The following is a 16,765-nucleotide window of genomic DNA, read 5'->3' as shown; positions in this document are numbered from 1 at the left end:
AATGCCATTAGACTGCGAGTGTAGCTGGGTTTGTTTTGTCCTGGATCAAGTCTAGGCCAGCTTGATTTTATTTAGCTCAGAGAAGCAGGGTCCTTTGGGATGGGACTGTAGTCAAATGGAAAAATTCAGAATTTTGGTGTTCGGTATCAGGACTGAAGTGAAATGGGGAAATTCCAAAATTTTAAAATTAGTCCAATTGGTATTTTAAATGCTCTATTTTAAATAAAAATCTGATCCATAATTTAACCTTTTATTTTGGGCATTCTATAGGCAGTTTGGAAGTCACATATGCTTATTGTAGGTCAAAAGTTAAAAATCAATTTGACAATTCAAATATTGTGAGAACTCAAAACTTCCAAGTCCAAAATATTCCAGAATCATACAAATATCAAACTAGCTAAAGTATGCATTTTATAATTCAAGATGGAGAAACGTTCTTCATGACATTTGAGATTTGAGATAACCGAGTAAAATGTTTATGGCCACTGGCCATTTCCAATATAAGATTTTAAAGACAGTTTGAAATTCCAGTAATGTTCTACCAAAAAAAACAGAAATTCCAGTAATGTACACCACAAGTTCGAACAGAAGCTTAATTCCGCATCTCAGCGACAGGTTTTCTGCTTTTTCTTCAAAAACTGATCTGAAATGATGACGATTGATACCATGCTCTCTTCTTTCTTTTTTCTTCTTCTGGTTGGGTGTGAGTGACCGGGGCTAAATGGGTAACATATATTGGTTGTTCTTCATATGCTACAATGTGGCTCAAACTCTAATAGATTCAAATATTAAGTAACGATTTATAGGTAATTTTGATGTAGTTCTTCCCCTTTTACACGTAAAAAAATCAATTAAATTTCCCATGAAAGCAAAGCGACCCCAACTCCGCAGTCCAAGTCACGTGTGTCAGCCATCACTCACAGTATGCTTTGTTGGGTTACCACCAACATCAAAGTTGTTAACTGAAATAGATGCTCATAACGTATCTTGTTGGGTTGAAGCCACTGAGAATCACTGCAAACCAGGAAACACATGTTGATTATCTGCTGCCATATGTTAACAAATGAAATTAAATTCAGTAGTAGTATATGTACTTACAGATAGGGCAAAGAATAATGACAAGGCCAATCGGGAGCAAGAAAAAGGTAGTTTTGTCCAAAAAGGGCAGTACTGTAGTGCATGCAACAGAACATAACCAGAGATTATTCATAAAAGTACTCTCATCAAATGAACCATAATGAAACAACAAATACTTGGGCAATATGTGCAAGGAAGATGCAGATCTCTTAAGTAATCATCCATCTAAACTGATGATATTAACCAAACTACACATTTCTTTGAGCATTCACTATCTTGTGATAGAATCCAAATAATCCAACGAGGATCATCGGACTGAAGTGCAGTTTTGATGTCTATATGAGAGGTAATTGCAAGTAAGTGGTGCAACCTCCACATGTGCCCAAGTACAGGCAAAGCAGAAAGTTCATCTGCTTCCATCATTCCATATAAACCCAAGTATTTTCCCTGGATATATAAATGATCTCACAAGTTTTTCTTACCATCATATCCTAAAAAGTTGAGGTAGTGGTAATATGAAACAGCCACCATGAAAAACAAATTTGATAGCAACACCGGAATGAAACCATGTGCAACCAAGACTGGTGATAAAAAATAATGGATCACTGGCACAACCACCAAATATCAGTAACATCCTAGCACAAATAATTAGTTAGAATTTTCTCATGGTACCCAGAAGTTAACAATTACCGTAAAGCATAATGAACAGTGGGAAGAACGAGTTGCAGTGCACATCAAACGCATACAGCCTTCACAGACAAAGAAGTGAAGGGTGAGGAAAAGTCAGCAAATAACAATCAATGTTTTATTATTTAATTCTTAAAAAGACCTAAATAAGGAAAAGCAAGGAATCCACATACAAATCAAGATCCAGCCCATAAAGTAAGAGTTGTGGAGTGTTAAAAACAGTAGCGACCAAAACAATAAACGGAGAAGCCAGTAAAAATCAAAAGCTTTTACCAGCACAGCAAACTATGCCTGAGAATAGCAAACTTCAAACCACCAAAAGGGGAGGGGAGAGTTACATTCAAGGTTAAGTTTGACAAGTAGGATACAACAATAAGATCTAAGAGATCTACTGTATGCAGAACCTGATAACATCAAACAAGATTAGATGTACAATGCAAAGGAAAATTTGGTACAGAAATTTAACCACCAATGGCTTTGCCATGGCCAACAATCTGTCTTTTGGGAAGGGGAACGGGATGGACCAAAATAACATACCCATTGAGGTGGTTGTCATGATTCAGAAATCTGATCAGAATTGGTCAACTCCAATTCCGATTATGCACGATTTCTGAACCCCTCTTTCGAATCGGATATGCATGCACTTGGATCTTAACTTTTGGCTATTTTTTCCTTCTTTTATTCGGCAAAATAGCAGAAAGTCAATGAAACATAACTCTTGTAGCAAGATAAGCAAGTAGTTTTAATATTATAAGAAAAATCCAAAAACCACAGATCTGTGGAAATCTTTGCTTCTTCACGATTCCAATTTCTAGGGTTCCAGCCGATTCTGGGCAGATTCCAATCTGATTTAAATTGGGACCGATGGAGGCCAATCAGCCCAATCCCATGTTCATATCAGGGTTTTTCAACCTTGGTTGTTGTCAGATAGCTCCCCATGGGGAATAAATGATGCCAACTAATGTTGGTTATGCCTTCACCATTCAAAAGCAGACATGCAACTCTGAAGTTTCATAAGATGTTAATCCTATTTCAGTAAAGCCAACCCAACAAGCGTTTTTACATCTAACGGGGTCCGCTAAATGGATACTCTTTCCCCATTCAGCTGCTAAAAACATGTTTGTCATCAACCCAAAGCCAATTCTATCTTTTCTCATCACTTCTTCCCCACTGATTTTGGTTCTACCCCTCAGTCTATATCAATCCTGCTTCCTTGACTCAATTTATATGAACTAAACCTATATTTTGCAAGGAAAACACAAGGCATTCAATCCAATTCAAAATAATATGGTAGTAAAGATGCTAAGAATTCTTTCACCAATATTTTTTAATGACAAAGGAAAAGAAATCATATCAAAGATCGAGATGACAAATCAACAATGTGACCATTGACTAGTAATACTCAACTCAACTAAGCCTTATCCCAACTACTTTGAGTCAGCTTTCATGTTCGAACATTCTGAATAAAGGTTTTAATGCCAACTGCCAACTTTATGCTAGGATATAAGCATAAGTTAAGCTGTGTCAGAAAATGACAAATAAATTTCATATTTCTGAGAATATACAGTTGATAAAATATGCGAAGAAACAATCATCACCATTCATTCAAAATTCTGTTAAGCAGTTGCAACTAGCATAATTAACATAACAGAATTTAATTCCATGACTTGCCATTCAACCCGCTGCTCAACCGCATGACTATTTGCGACCTCCTCACGAAGATAAGCATTTGTCAAGAACCTGCACATGCATGGAAAGAACTATTTAAATAAATAAATTTAATACATTTACAGTCACAGATCAGGTAAGCACAGAGGTGGGACTCGATATGAACTTCTCAAGCATAAAGAATAATAGTGTACATCATCATCAGTAGGTAGTAGTATTTCTCTCTTTTACATAACATGAATAATTTCGGTTTTACTGCCAGAAAAAAATTCATACATGACTCTTTGGTACACCTATTCTTGTGATTTTAAATTATTGAGGGAATGTGTTGTTAAATATTTGGTAGATGATCTTGATAATTACCATTTTGATCTGCACCAGCAAATTTTTTTTCATTAATAGAGTAACAAATTATATAGTATACCCACCAAAAATGGGGAAAAAACTTGTACAGCAGGGTTATAGAAAAACTACAAAGTATATGTATTTGCATAGAGCAAAATCAGTTTTCCAACAAAATTCCTTGGATGCAGACACCCCATTGACCAACTATTGGCCTATGTCGATCCATAGCCAACAAATAATTCTTTATGAGTTTATCCACAAAAGCTCTTTCACTCAATCCACAATAATCAGCAGGTAACAGCGGGATCAAATAGGGGCTCAGCCTTAGCAGGGGAAGTCAATGTTGGCCAATTAGTAAACAGGAGTTTCAAGCAAGGGAGAATGCATCCAACATGAAAAAGGCCAAGTAAAATTCCAAAGGGCAGAAGAAGTTTCACATTCTATAAGCATGTGCCTAGCAGATTCTTCCTCCTTGTGGCTTAAGTAACATCTGAGAACCAAAGAGAATCCCTGCTGCCTTTGAGCTGACCAAAGGTTAATAGCCTCTTAAGGAACGAATTCAAGCAAAAACAGCAACCTGGGGACCAGAGCTACTCAAAATAATGTCCCTGCCGCAATATTGGATTCCTCTCCACAAAGGACTTTATGATATGCTTTCACTGAGAACTGACCCCCCTACCATCCTTCTATTCCTATCACATGACAATACATAAAGTAAATACTTATATTGTCCTAGGAGGAGGTAGCACACTGGTCAATCAAAATAAAGGAGAGCTCTTCTTAAGACCAGAACCTAGACAATTGAGCCGTTGACCACTTCAAGTACCTCGATAGCCATAACCCATTGTTTACCACCAGATTGTACAACCAGAGGTAAATATTTCAGATAATATATCATCCTCCCAAAATTGAACCCTATAAGTTTTCAACAATCTTAAAGACACGTCAGGACAAGTATTCTCCCTGATATTTCGTCATGTTCTTCCACGAACACCCAAAAAGGACCCTGTTGTTTATTGGAAGGTCCATAACCTGTTAGGAAGCACTTTCAAAGTGTCCCACAAGGGGTAGTCCGGACTTGGTCCTCAGCTTTTTAGCATGAAGTGGCTACCCTCAGACTTGAACCCAAGTATTCACACTAGCATTTTTGAGTTTTTAACATCACACCAAGGATGGCACCCTAGCTAAGCACAAAATAAATATATTCACATGGGTAAGTTCTGTAGGGAAGAGAATCAATCTTAAGTACAAATACCTGGAGTTTCAGTTAAAACATTAAAAGCATCCAGTACTATAAATGGGCTAACACATAGCCATGCAATAAAGAGAATCAGTTTTTTTTTTTTTTTTGGTAATGAAAGAGAATCAGTTCACATCACTTATTTCATATATTGGGTAATAGGGTAATGTAAAATATCATACAAACAGTGTCTATCTTGATAGATAAATCATACCAACAAGAAGTCGCCAGTATTACTCCAGTAATCAAGAAATGAAAAACCAGGACAGAGATAACTGTGAAAACAGCATGAGCCACATTACGATCATACCTGAAAATTGAAATAAATATAAGCAAAGCAGAATCAGAATTAACATGGGAAAAGGTCAATTAAGTATATGTAAATGAAAGAAGGCCAAGCAATCTAAACTAAACACTGATGCAACCCATTTTGATATAAATAATAAAGCCATGACAGTTTGGAAATGGGTTTAATTTAGTTTAGTTGTCAAGGTGTCATGTAGAGCATCTAGGTGCATTCTCTGGTCCAACGCGATACTACGTCTTATTTGATGCAGGAAAGGAGACCGCCTTGGTCACCTGGGTGTCGCCTAGGCATTGCCTTGGATGCCTTGGCCCACCTTGTAGCCTAGGCTGACACCATATTGTATTACTTTTTTTATTATATGAATTTGACATTAATTCTAACCCTATTATTCGTTTGTGTACAGGACTATGAAACAAATGTGATACATGAAATCATTGTTGCATGTAAACAAAAAAAAAGAGAGTTGTTTTATATTTCATACCCTCGACTCTCCGACTCTAACTGAAACACTCAACTTTTGCCTGCGACTCCATCAACTATTCTGGTGTACATTCACACTGCTTGTGACTCTCCCTCCGTTGACAAGTTGAGTTCTTTTCTTCTGGTTCTTTTTCTTCGTCTTATTCTTCTTCTCTGTTTCATGCTGCTTCTGTTTCCTTTTTTCATTTTCTTTTTTTCCCTTTCTTTTTATTCCTTTCTCTGTTTCTTCTCTTCTCTTCTCTATTTCTTCATTGCATATGGTTTTTGTGTGTGGATATTCACTTCCTTGGATAATGCATTGCATATGGGCTGTTATTATTAAGAAAATGGAGATCATAGTCCGAAATCTCGCGAGATCTCGCCGAGATTCTCGGTTTTTTGTAATACCGAGTCGAGATGGCATCCGAAACTGAAAAGTGCAATATCTCGGCGAGACCTCGGTGAGATCTCGGCGAGATTTCGGATCTCGGTTTCAACCCATTATTTTAACCCACCTACCACTTAAATACCTTACCTAATTGGACAAAACTTGACATATCTCAGTGAGATCTCGGATCATGGGTTGACCCAAAGTTCAGGCTTCAAGTTGGAAAAAAAAAAAAATGCACCAACTCGGCGAGATCTCGACTCGTCTCGGTTTTTCCAAGAGTCGAGTTGGTCCCGAGACCCGAGTTTTAGTACCTTGATGGAGAATGGTTTCTAATGCATAAGGTTTGTATTGCATATCGGCCGTTATTCCTAACAATAAGGTTTCAGATACTTTGTTTATCATAAATTGGTTTTCTCATTAGACCAGTACTAGCATAACTATATCATATTGCATTGATATGGCTTCTATGTTTCATATAAGCATAATTATATAAAATTATTATTGCTCTTAACGCTATCGAGGAGCCCCTCAACGCTCTGGGTCACCCAGTCCCCTTGACAACTACTTTAGAATAACTTCCAGAATGTAACATACTTGAGAATCATTTTGCAAATGAATCTTCATGTCATAACTCTTGCTTCAGGAGTCCTTGGGTAGGAATAACTCCTGGGAGATTTTACACTGGACTAAACTTGAAAAACAAAAAGAAAAATGGAAATCATTAATCGTATAAAGGAAAGAGAAACTATTCAAAACCACAGGCTTAGATTCCTCTTAGGACAAGTTCTTTCTACCTTTTTAAGAGATTAGGTGATAAACTATTTTGGGTGCCAACATTTAATGAAAAAACTTCAAATCTTCAAGTTATGTAACTGTTCAGGATAAATTAGTTTCAATATTTTATTAAGAAAATTACGATACTTCAATACATGTTAGATAGAGTTGACAGACAGACAGAGTATTTCAACAATAGATACAGCCTATGAGAGGCAAGTATATGAGAAACTTACGCTACACAATATGCAGAAGTCGCAACTACCAAGAGCAAACTGCATATTACAACAAAAGCAGGATCATCCCGTGCCCACTGGTTCTTGGTTTCTGAAATCAACAACCAAGAACAAAGGCCAAAACATCAAATACTTATTGTTACATTTCCTAAAAAAATAACATAAATTAAGAAGCAAGAATGTCAAACAACTCTTCTAGAAAAATAATTCAGAGTATCCTAGCAAATAAGACTACTGACAGCACTTCAGCATTGAGTTACCGAACAACCATGGAAACTTAAAATCAATGTGGAGTAAAGGGCAATTATCTGGATTCTTGTAGGCCGATAAGAGGAGGAAAGAGAGTTTAATCGAAAATTATTTTTGTTTGAGGTATTTTGAGCCTACACGGGTACTTTCATAGTCGTTCTTCAGAAATCAAAATGAAGAGTTTCCACTCAGGTTCTTCATTATAGTAATTGTCCTGAGTTGCTTAAGACCAATTATGTCATTTTTGTTGTTTGGAATCTATTCATATATACTGTAAACCCAAAATGTTGTTTCATGATGAACTGTGCAGACTGCAGAATTATGTTTCAACTGCAAGAGCTCTGTTTGAGGAATCCTAGGTAAAGTATCTCTTCTTTCCACATCTCTCCAAACTTTTCTGATTCTTTCTCAAATTTGTCTTATTGTAAACCTACCTTCATAATCATTTCCGACAGGCTGTCCACCCAAACTCAAAATCGATCCACCTGAGTGAAGCATCAAACCCATAGTGCCGCATAACCTCATTCCACACCTTACATGGATTTTATGGTCAAGTTAACCTACAAAGCTTACCCAGTTTTCTAAAACTGAAGTTTTACCTATTCTGAACTGACCCCCTACAGCCCTCAATCAAACCAACTCTACCAATTTGATCTCATTGTAGAAACCAATCAAATCCTAGCCCTAATTCCATCATCTTAATCTACTTCCCTACTTTTATCTTAGATAAGTCGAATAATAATTTCATTTTTCTTTCTTTTTTTTGGAACAGGAGGTATCCGGCCTTTGGCCGAATAATAATTTCTTCTTCTTAAAAATTCAATCAAATTTTTTTTTTAAATGGTCCAATTCTGTCCAGCAGGAGTTTCAAAATATTTCTCAGCCATAACAGCAATAGTAAGATTGATTTCACTATCTGCAAACTTTTTCCTGAAATGCATCCATTCAGCCATCATAGAGGTATCTGAGACATGACCCAAGGGAACATTTGAGATCAAGGCCTAAGAGTGACAGAACATCATGAGAACAAATGAACAATGGAGTACCACTGGGTTTCAATAATAAAGATTTCAAAGAAGTGAAGTGAAAAACTTTTTGAGGGGATTGAAAATCAGCAGTTTGATCCTTTACTCAACCAAAAGGACCAAGCTCAAGGTCCTCTGATGGGAGACGAGGTAACGGTAAAATAAAAATTTCAATGGATGTAAATTCAAATTGATTACTTTCTTTTGGCATAACATGTGAAATCATTGAACAGTGTAGGCTCTCCATAACTCATGTTGATAAGATCAAATGCTTGTAGAATTTTCTGACCCCGAAGCTTTTCAGATGTAGGTTTTTTCCGGCCTCCATGACCGGCCCCTCCGGCCAGGCCTCTCCAACCCTTTCTCCTGCACCCTCCCCTTCTCTCTCTTCGTTGCCAACCCCTGCTCCTTCTTCTTCCCCTCTTCGCCCTGCATGGAATTCCCTCTTTGGTCCAGCACCCTCTGCTTCTTCTCCTTCTGATGGTCTCCCTTTGCACTTTGTCTCCCCTTCTTTTGTCAAGGGTTCCAAGGTTGCACTTTGCCCTTCAGGTCTCCTTGATGATGAAGCCTCCTTGTGGGAAAATACTCTCGTCAGACACTTCATTGGCAACTAACCTCCATTCCACATAGTCAAGCTCTCTCTTTCCAAACAATGGAGATCTCAAGGGTCTTTTGAGACTTACCTATTGGGGAATGCTCTGTTCATCTTCAAGTTCTCTGACTCCTTCTATAAGAACCGTACCCTGGAAGGAGGGCCATGGCTGGTGGGTTGAAAACCAATCTTCTTGCGGCAATGGACTCGCCATATCCAACTCCAGTGTGTTGACCTCCCATCTATCCCACTCTGGATCTCTTTCCTTACACTACCCTTCCATTACTGGTGTACTGAAGGTCTAAGTTTGGTTGTTTCTGTCCTTGGTACTCCCCTGCACTCAGATACCAAAACCAGTAGGAAGGATAGGCTCACTTATGCCCATATTTCCGTTGAAGTATCTGCAAGTGATGCTCTTCCTTCAACCATCACCATTATTGAAGAAGATGGCCACTCCTTTGTGCAAAATGTTGCTTATAATTGGTCTCCGTCTCATTGTCTGGTCTGTCAAACCTTAGGCCACGACTCCTCCCTTTGCCAACCTAAGGCTACTACTGTTGGGGATGAAGTCACCACTAAAGACACCTATGTAGCAGAAGCCTCTCTCGCCTAGCCATCCTCTATCAAAGATCCTAACAATTTCTCGGAGAATCGGCTGCCCTCTAGAGGGAGAACTAGAAACAAAAACCATCAGAAGCATCACCGACAGAAAGGTGTTCCGACAAGTAATCCGATAACAGATTCTAGCCTTGGATTGTCCATTGGTCTCTCTAATGCTCCTTTGGGCCGCAATCGGTTCTCTGCTCTGAGCTCTAACGATGTAGCAGGCACGATATCTAACCTCGAGACTACCCCTGGCCGTCCAACCATGTCAAGTTGCTCTAGGAGAGATTCCTTTGCTATTGATCCCAATCGCAACTTCTCTGAACCTAGATCTCCTTCTCGGTTGATTGATCCTCCCTCTGTTGATGTTGATCCCTCTTCTGCAGTTGAAGCCTTTTCCCTGCCTTTGTCGGAAACCCTTTTGACTAGTCGCCATCCTCTGCCAGTCTCCTCTGCATCTTCCTCTGTTGACGTTGGTTCCTTTGCTGTAGTCGAAGCCTATTCCCAGCCTCAGATTGTCCTTAACTCCTCCCCTTTCCCTACTTTTGCTCCTGATCCCCTTTCTCCATCGATCTCTCCCAGGCTTGCCCCTTTAAGCCTGGGGATTACCAATTTCCTAAAAGGGCAAGTCAAGTCTTTTTTGGCCCCTCGTCCCTCTCTCCCCCCAATCTCTTCTTCCCCTAACGCAACCCTTTTGATGGGCCCCCCTGTGTTGCCTACTCCTCTTCCCATTCCCTCTATTCTCCGGCCCACCACCCCATCCTCTTTGGCTAACTCCGTTGAGCTTAATTGGCCACCTAATTCATATCATTTGACCCATTGCTCTAACCCTCCACTCCTTGCCCACCTTCGTTTGGGCCTTAGCTCCAATATTGGATCAACCCACTCTGTGCCCTAACCTAATGCCCCCCCGCCCCTTTGAGTTTTCCGTCGTCAAAACCCCAGCTCCCCTCCTTTCCCTAAGAATCGTCCCTACATATCCTACTTTCTTCCCTGCTCGGGGCCCCAGAGAAGATTATGCCTCTGACTATGGAAATCAGGGGTCGTGCATTCTGTCGTGAGACTATGGATCCGGGATAGAGTGATATCGTCGAGGCTGGCTTTGGATGTCTATTGTAGTTTAGCGTGTTGTTTTGGTTGGGGCTCTTGCTCCCCCTTTTGCTAGTCCTTGCCCTTTTTGGCAGGGCTTTGTAATTGGTTCATGCTTGTTTGTTTCTTCTCCTCCTCCCCTTTTTTTCTTTCCTTTGGTAATGAATTTTTTTATTCATCCAAAAAAAAATTTTCAAAATGAGTGGGAGAGAACACAACTCCTGTAGCTGATTCCTAGTAGTCAGGAATGCCTTTCTTAAGTTCATTTGAGGTTCAGAAATCAATTCACCCCATGAAAAGAAATCATTCACATACTGTCAACCCAATTATAGAAGAAACTCATCAAGCCAAATATCACTGCCACATACTTAAAAGTTATGAAGGCTTTACAGAGTGTAGTTGTTGTAAGGAAATTCATGATGTCCCATTGGCTTCAGAAAGAAGGGTTCATGAGCGCTTGCTCACAGTATAAATTAGTAGATTGTAGGGCAGGATTCAGGTTCAGCAGTGTTCTCCAAGTCTCTTCAATGGTGTTTTGCTGGAGGGCTGAAGTTGCTAGTGAACCATCTTTCTGCTTTCTCTTTGTGTGCATAGCACATACTCTTCTTTTCTTCATACTTTTCTTTGTGGAGATTGAATTGTTCTTCCCCTCCCCACTGATGCAGTTACGCGTAGGAACTAGGAATTAGGACTTTTATTCTGTAAAAGAGTATGTACCCATGATTGAGATTATTTTTTGGAATGAAAATTTATTTTGGGTTGAAAGGAATGATTGCTGTGAGCTGCACATATCTCTCTCGTCTTCAATTCTTCTTCTCTCTCCTCCGCTTGAATCAGTCTGGCTCCTCTACCAGGTTTGATCTCTATTCTATTTCTTATATTTCTTCCTCTTCCACTTCCCTAGTTTCAGTTTTCTTTATTACTACGCTGTTCTCTGTTTCTGGGCGGTATTTGTAGTCCCCACTGTCGAGTTCGATCTTCGCCATAACTGAACAGTTTGGCATGAGATTTTGGTAGAGGGTAAGGTTTTCATATGCCATTCAAGCCTCGGGATATCATACCGGACAGACCCTTCTGTTGTGAATTACAGAGTTGAAAACTATTGTTGGTCCTGTTTACTGCCAGTTCTACTTTCAGTGATTTTTTTAATTATTTCTGGTTGTTGTTTTGGGTTGTGATCTGGAGGTTTTCAGAGATCAGTGACGTGGTCCCTTACTCCTAAAATTTTGAATGCATTTGTGTTCATATTAGGGAGGTGGCTGTGTCGAAAGAACTAGAGGTTCTACCGCCCTTGCTGTTTGTCGAGAGCTAGAAGAAGGCACTGTTCATTCAAATTACAGAACAGCCCCTACTTTCTAAAATTGCTTTTATTATACCCTTCTTTTAAGTTATCTTCCAAAATTACCCTCTGTCTAATAATCTTATCCCAGCTTAGAACTAATTTTGTCTTATCTTTCAAAAAAGACTTTCCACTGTTCACATTATTTACAGATTTGTCATTGCTCCTTTGAATTGGGTTTTCAGTTTCTATTTAATAACAAAAATGCCATCGCTTCTGGTACTTGGGTTATAATTGTTTGAGTGGGTCCACAAGCAATCCAAAACAGGTTTTGGAACCCCGGATTCGCATCACCCACACGATGCACAACAATAGATTTTATTAGGAGACGACATCAACAGAACAGAAAGAGATGGCACCCCAAATCCCAGACCCAATTCCTAAATGGATAAGAAAAAATACAGAACCACAGATAGGACTAGACTTGACATTAGACTTGACATCAAACACCAAAGCAAACTGATGCAGATTCGTGGTTGAACCGCCTGACCGGTCTGGCCAACCAGACCGAGATGAACCGGGTCCATATTGAACCCCTAATGGAATGGTGAAACAGGATTCCTACAGTTTACTGCAATCAGTCAGAAAAAAAGCTTAGTTGAGTTGAACTAAGTTGATTCATATCCATGCATCTGATGAGAAACTAGGTAGTCGAGGCTGAAAAAGGTTAGCTATGGCCAAAGTAAGTTGCATTAGTAGCAACACGATGACTACACATTAAACAAATAAATGGTATTTGCTATGTTGTGTATTCTCCTGAAGTCCTGACGATGAAATTTAACATTATATGCATTAAACAAAGATGGATTATTAATTAAAGATAAATCAATCCTTTATTTATACACAAAACCATACCAGACAAAGCTTCATCAAGACCAACTAACTCATAACTAACAAATGACAGAGGGCAGCAGGCAACTTACGCTTATGGTACTTAGTATGCTGATAGCTGTATTCCATTGTTCAGTTCCACATGCAAAAGTGAAACAAAGTAATGAGGAAATTGACAGATAACAAATTTGCAATATCCCTTCAAACATTACTTCCCAACAATTTACAGGGTCCATATTCTGACCAACCTGTAGACATAATTCCCTCATATTATTCAAACATCACTAAGCTATGTAATGAGGATATTTCATTTTTGCAAGTTGAACTCGACATCTCTGATTTCTGTATGTGTTTTACATCAGGTACCTTGCTGGACAGTGACACTTTGTGTCTGCGTACTTGTTAAATCACCAAGTCTGAAGTGCTACATGAAAGGGCCCTCTAACCTCCTAAATTAATATGCCCCAGTAATGAAATAAATATGGGAACCTTTAAATTAAATTAAAGCATCTAGCAATCAGTGCTAGGAAATTTTGTGGTAGTTAAAATATATCAGGTAGAGTAACTGGAGGGGGTTAGGAGGAGCAGCAGCCACAGTTAAATCTTTTTCTTTTTTTTCCTTATTTTAGGTCGAGTAAAATTTTTGCATTTTCAATTTTTGAGTCATGAGTCTGGTCTAATTCAGTTTGGATATCTTCCATTAGTTGTTTCTGTAGTTCTAAATTATAAATAGGTGGCAAGACATGGTATTAACTATTAAATAGTGCCACAGTTACTGCAATTTTTTGTTCATACAATCCTCTCTTCTTCATCTTCTTCTTTTTTTTTCTTTTTTTCATTTTTTTTTGTGGGGGGGGGGGGGGCGGGGGGGAGAGGGCAGGTTTCCCACACTGAACAATTCCTACATGGACATGTGGCTATGTCTGTTGAGGGACCAAAACTTTGTTGACATGTTCACATAATCATTTCCTCATGGACAAATTTCCAGACCAATTTGACTTCTCCACTTGTCAATTGACATCATTAGTTGCCCAGGATTGATAGTGGCAAAAAAGGTAGAAGAATGTGGCATGTAAACCCAACTTGTTTAAATGATTATTGTATGAACAAACAATTAATCTATGAAAAGAACGTAGATGCATACACAACTTTTGGAGAGGTACAGAGATGAAACATTTGCCAGAAAGTGTATTCAATATCCATTTGTTGCCACTGCAATGAACCAGTAAAAAGAAAATGAGATAAAGATAGCAACATCCAATGGAGAGAATGAACATGAACAAGTGAAGAGAAACTCGGATATAAACTTGTTAAGGAATTTAATTTCCAATAAACTAAAAGATAAACACATTTCACTTTTAAGTGTCCAAACCTTGAAAAAGAAATAGCAAATTAGGGTTGACCCATTTCTGGAGAAGGGCCAGTCTTCAGCACAATCACATAATTACTTACTATAAAGTATAAACATCTTAACTTGGACATCAAATGTTCATCAAAGTTAGCTGTTATTAACTATTAAAAATAAAAACTCCAATTATAATATCCATACCCCATAACTGTAATGATTTCAATGCTTCAGCGTCGACATATCTTTTAAGAGGTTGAACCATTTCTGGTTTGTTCTTTCTTTAGTAAAAAGAGGGGGGGAGGGGGGGGGCCGAGAGAGAGAGAGTCAGAGAGAGGGCTGCAACCCACTTCACCCTCCCCCCTCTAGATGGTCAGTTTGAGATTGAGTCATAACTTGTAACCTCATGGTTGAGATAAAGCATGTAAAGTTAATTTAGGCCAATATCCAGCTTACTGTCTAGCTAAACAGGGTATGGAGCCAATTTGAAGCAAGGATCAGGGGATTGGGGGTGGGGAGTGGGGACTGGACAAGTTTCAAAGGATCAAGATCCATTTGGCCAATTGGTATCGATACAGTGGATCAACTTTGTGAAATCCAGACAAAGATTGGCAGATTCTTAAAGCCTTGACTTGAAAAATACAAATATTCTTAGACACCCCATCCAACTTCCAACTCAAAAGAACCAAGGGCAATGAAAAACCAAATATCCAACAACATATTTCTAGAGCAGAATGAAGCAACCCCAAATTCCCACTTCAAGTCTAGCTGAATGGGGCAAGCAACCAATCTGAAGAATATCAACACCCTTAGACTCCCCATCTCACCAAAGCAAGAAAAGATTATGAACCTCAATTTGAGTAACAACAGTGACCAGTCATCTTTTAAACATCAATTCATCTGTTACTAGCTCCACCAATCCATGCATTGTGCAAATCCGTGGAACTCCACATTCTGTATGTTGCTTTGAAATCAAAATAGTATTCACTGAAACTTTTCATATGCTGATGCAAAGCAACTTTGGAGAAATTCTCATCGAAGATATGCTACAAAAGTGAAGTGGAGGGATTCAATTCTCATGGAGTCCGGTCTAATAGACCATACCATTTCCAAAGCATGAAGGGGAAAAATAAACATCTTGGGTGGCTGAAAATGTAGTTCCACTGTAGTTTTTATATCTATGAGTATTCAGTTCTTCAAATTCTAAGATTGTAGGGGTATTTTTTCACAATTTAGATTAACCTTCATGGTTTGACATTCGGTGATCTAGCACCGGTGCCAGGGCACATTTGGAGTCAGTGAATGCAGGCGGTTCTCAAATGGTATAATGTCAAGTTTGATCAGGTCAGCAGTACATATGTTTATTCCTAAGAGATTTTATTCTATTAAAAAAAGTTATTAACTAAAAAGTAGCTGCAATTTCTTTCCTTAATGTTGTAATTCCACATTTAAATCGAAAGCCCAGTTCCAGTTCCTCTTATAATGTCAAATATCTTTAATTTTTTCCATTCAGTTCCATTATCCCCACTAAATTGCCGACCATAATTATTCCCAACTCGAAACCGTCTTCCCCAAAATTCTCTTCAAAAGTTCAAATCTAAGAAGACGTCTCACAAACATACTATTTGACCATAGCAACAACACCCCCCCCCCCCCCCCGACCCCCTTTCTCAAATCCAGTCAAGAGCAAAAAGCTAGACTGACCACATCCCCTCTTCCCATGGAACCCTCAAATTACAGAATTCCAGTATTCCACCATAAAATAAACTTATCCTACAGAACAACCCAAAAAGGATTGACGGGCAGCTCTTTGTTAGGAGTCAATGGGAGTGATTAAAGGATCAATTAATATAAATCAATATATGACATATAATGGTCACAGAGTGAGCTCGATAACGACACTTCCCCAATCAGTCCGTGCTGTACATCTCCATGGTCATTCTACACCGTCTGATTTCTACTTTAAATTTAGACAAAGTAAAACAACAATATTTGAAATTGAGAGACGAAGAACTCAGCAAGAACGGAGAGGATCTGATAAGAAAAGAGATAGAAGAAAAAAAAAAAACCTTGACTATTCTCCTGAGGTATTGAGGAAGCACGGGATTGTGGCGCCCGCTGGAGGGCAATCGCCCTTTTGAAACGGTGGGCAGCATGCCTGTCCTGTATCGTCCCTCACCTCCAACGCCGAGATATGTCAGCTTCTGCTACTACGGTAACTACCCCTCTTTCGATTCCAAATTCCGAATGCCAACGACGGCTACCGAACGCAGATTCTCTCTTTCTCCCTCTCTATTTCATATTCTCATTTGACTTGAAAATGAATAGTGCTTGCCTGGATCGGAGACCAGCTAGAAAGCGCGTGGTTAAAGCGTCAAGCACAGTCACATCGTCAGTAATTGTTTAGGGAAATCGTTCTCTAGACTAGCATTTCTTCATTTATCTCTTTCCTCCTTGTATGAAATGACTTTACTGTCCTCCATGTACAATAATGTTCAATACTTTTAT

At 38.9% G+C, this 16,765-nt stretch overlaps 2 protein-coding genes across 2 annotated transcripts in view; both read right to left on the bottom strand.

Moving 5' to 3' along the window:
* Positions 1-714: 714 nt before the first annotated feature.
* LOC122661502 (protein unc-50 homolog) lies at positions 715-16,537 on the bottom strand. The gene is made up of 10 exons (XM_043856910.1): positions 16,327-16,537; positions 14,057-14,124; positions 13,005-13,030; positions 7,185-7,275; positions 5,232-5,327; positions 3,436-3,504; positions 1,768-1,826; positions 1,560-1,682; positions 1,099-1,170; positions 715-1,014 (listed from the first exon to the last, which is right to left on the bottom strand). Exons 1-10 carry the CDS (start codon positions 16,411-16,413, stop codon positions 959-961), a joined length of 747 nt encoding a protein of 248 aa, XP_043712845.1. The 5' UTR covers positions 16,414-16,537; the 3' UTR covers positions 715-958.
* LOC122661500 (transcription factor MYB44-like) overlaps positions 7,722-16,765 on the bottom strand; it is a 48,581-nt gene continuing 39,537 nt past the window's right edge. Inside the window, exon 4 of the mRNA XM_043856906.1 lies at positions 7,722-7,735. The gene's annotated coding sequence lies outside the window, so the exon portion shown is untranslated. The remainder of the gene's footprint in view (positions 7,736-16,765) is intronic.

The sequence above is a fragment of the Telopea speciosissima genome, chromosome 5, assembly GCF_018873765.1.
Source record: "Telopea speciosissima isolate NSW1024214 ecotype Mountain lineage chromosome 5, Tspe_v1, whole genome shotgun sequence".
Taxonomy (NCBI): domain Eukaryota; kingdom Viridiplantae; phylum Streptophyta; class Magnoliopsida; order Proteales; family Proteaceae; genus Telopea; species Telopea speciosissima.
This window is presented reverse-complemented; position numbering and strand designations above follow the sequence as displayed.

Bases quoted from the DNA above. Each gene is read 5' to 3' on its own strand.
- LOC122661502 (XM_043856910.1), bottom strand. From the start codon at position 16,413: ATGCTGCCCACCGTTTCAAAAGGGCGATTGCCCTCCAGCGGGCGCCAC. The intron at 3,505-5,231 runs GTATGATTTATC...ATGCATGTGCAG, and splicing joins ATACTGGCGACTTCTTGTTG to GTTCTTGACAAATGCTTATC. The intron at 1,015-1,098 runs GTAAGTACATAT...CCTGGTTTGCAG, and splicing joins CATTATTCTTTGCCCTATCT to TGATTCTCAGTGGCTTCAAC.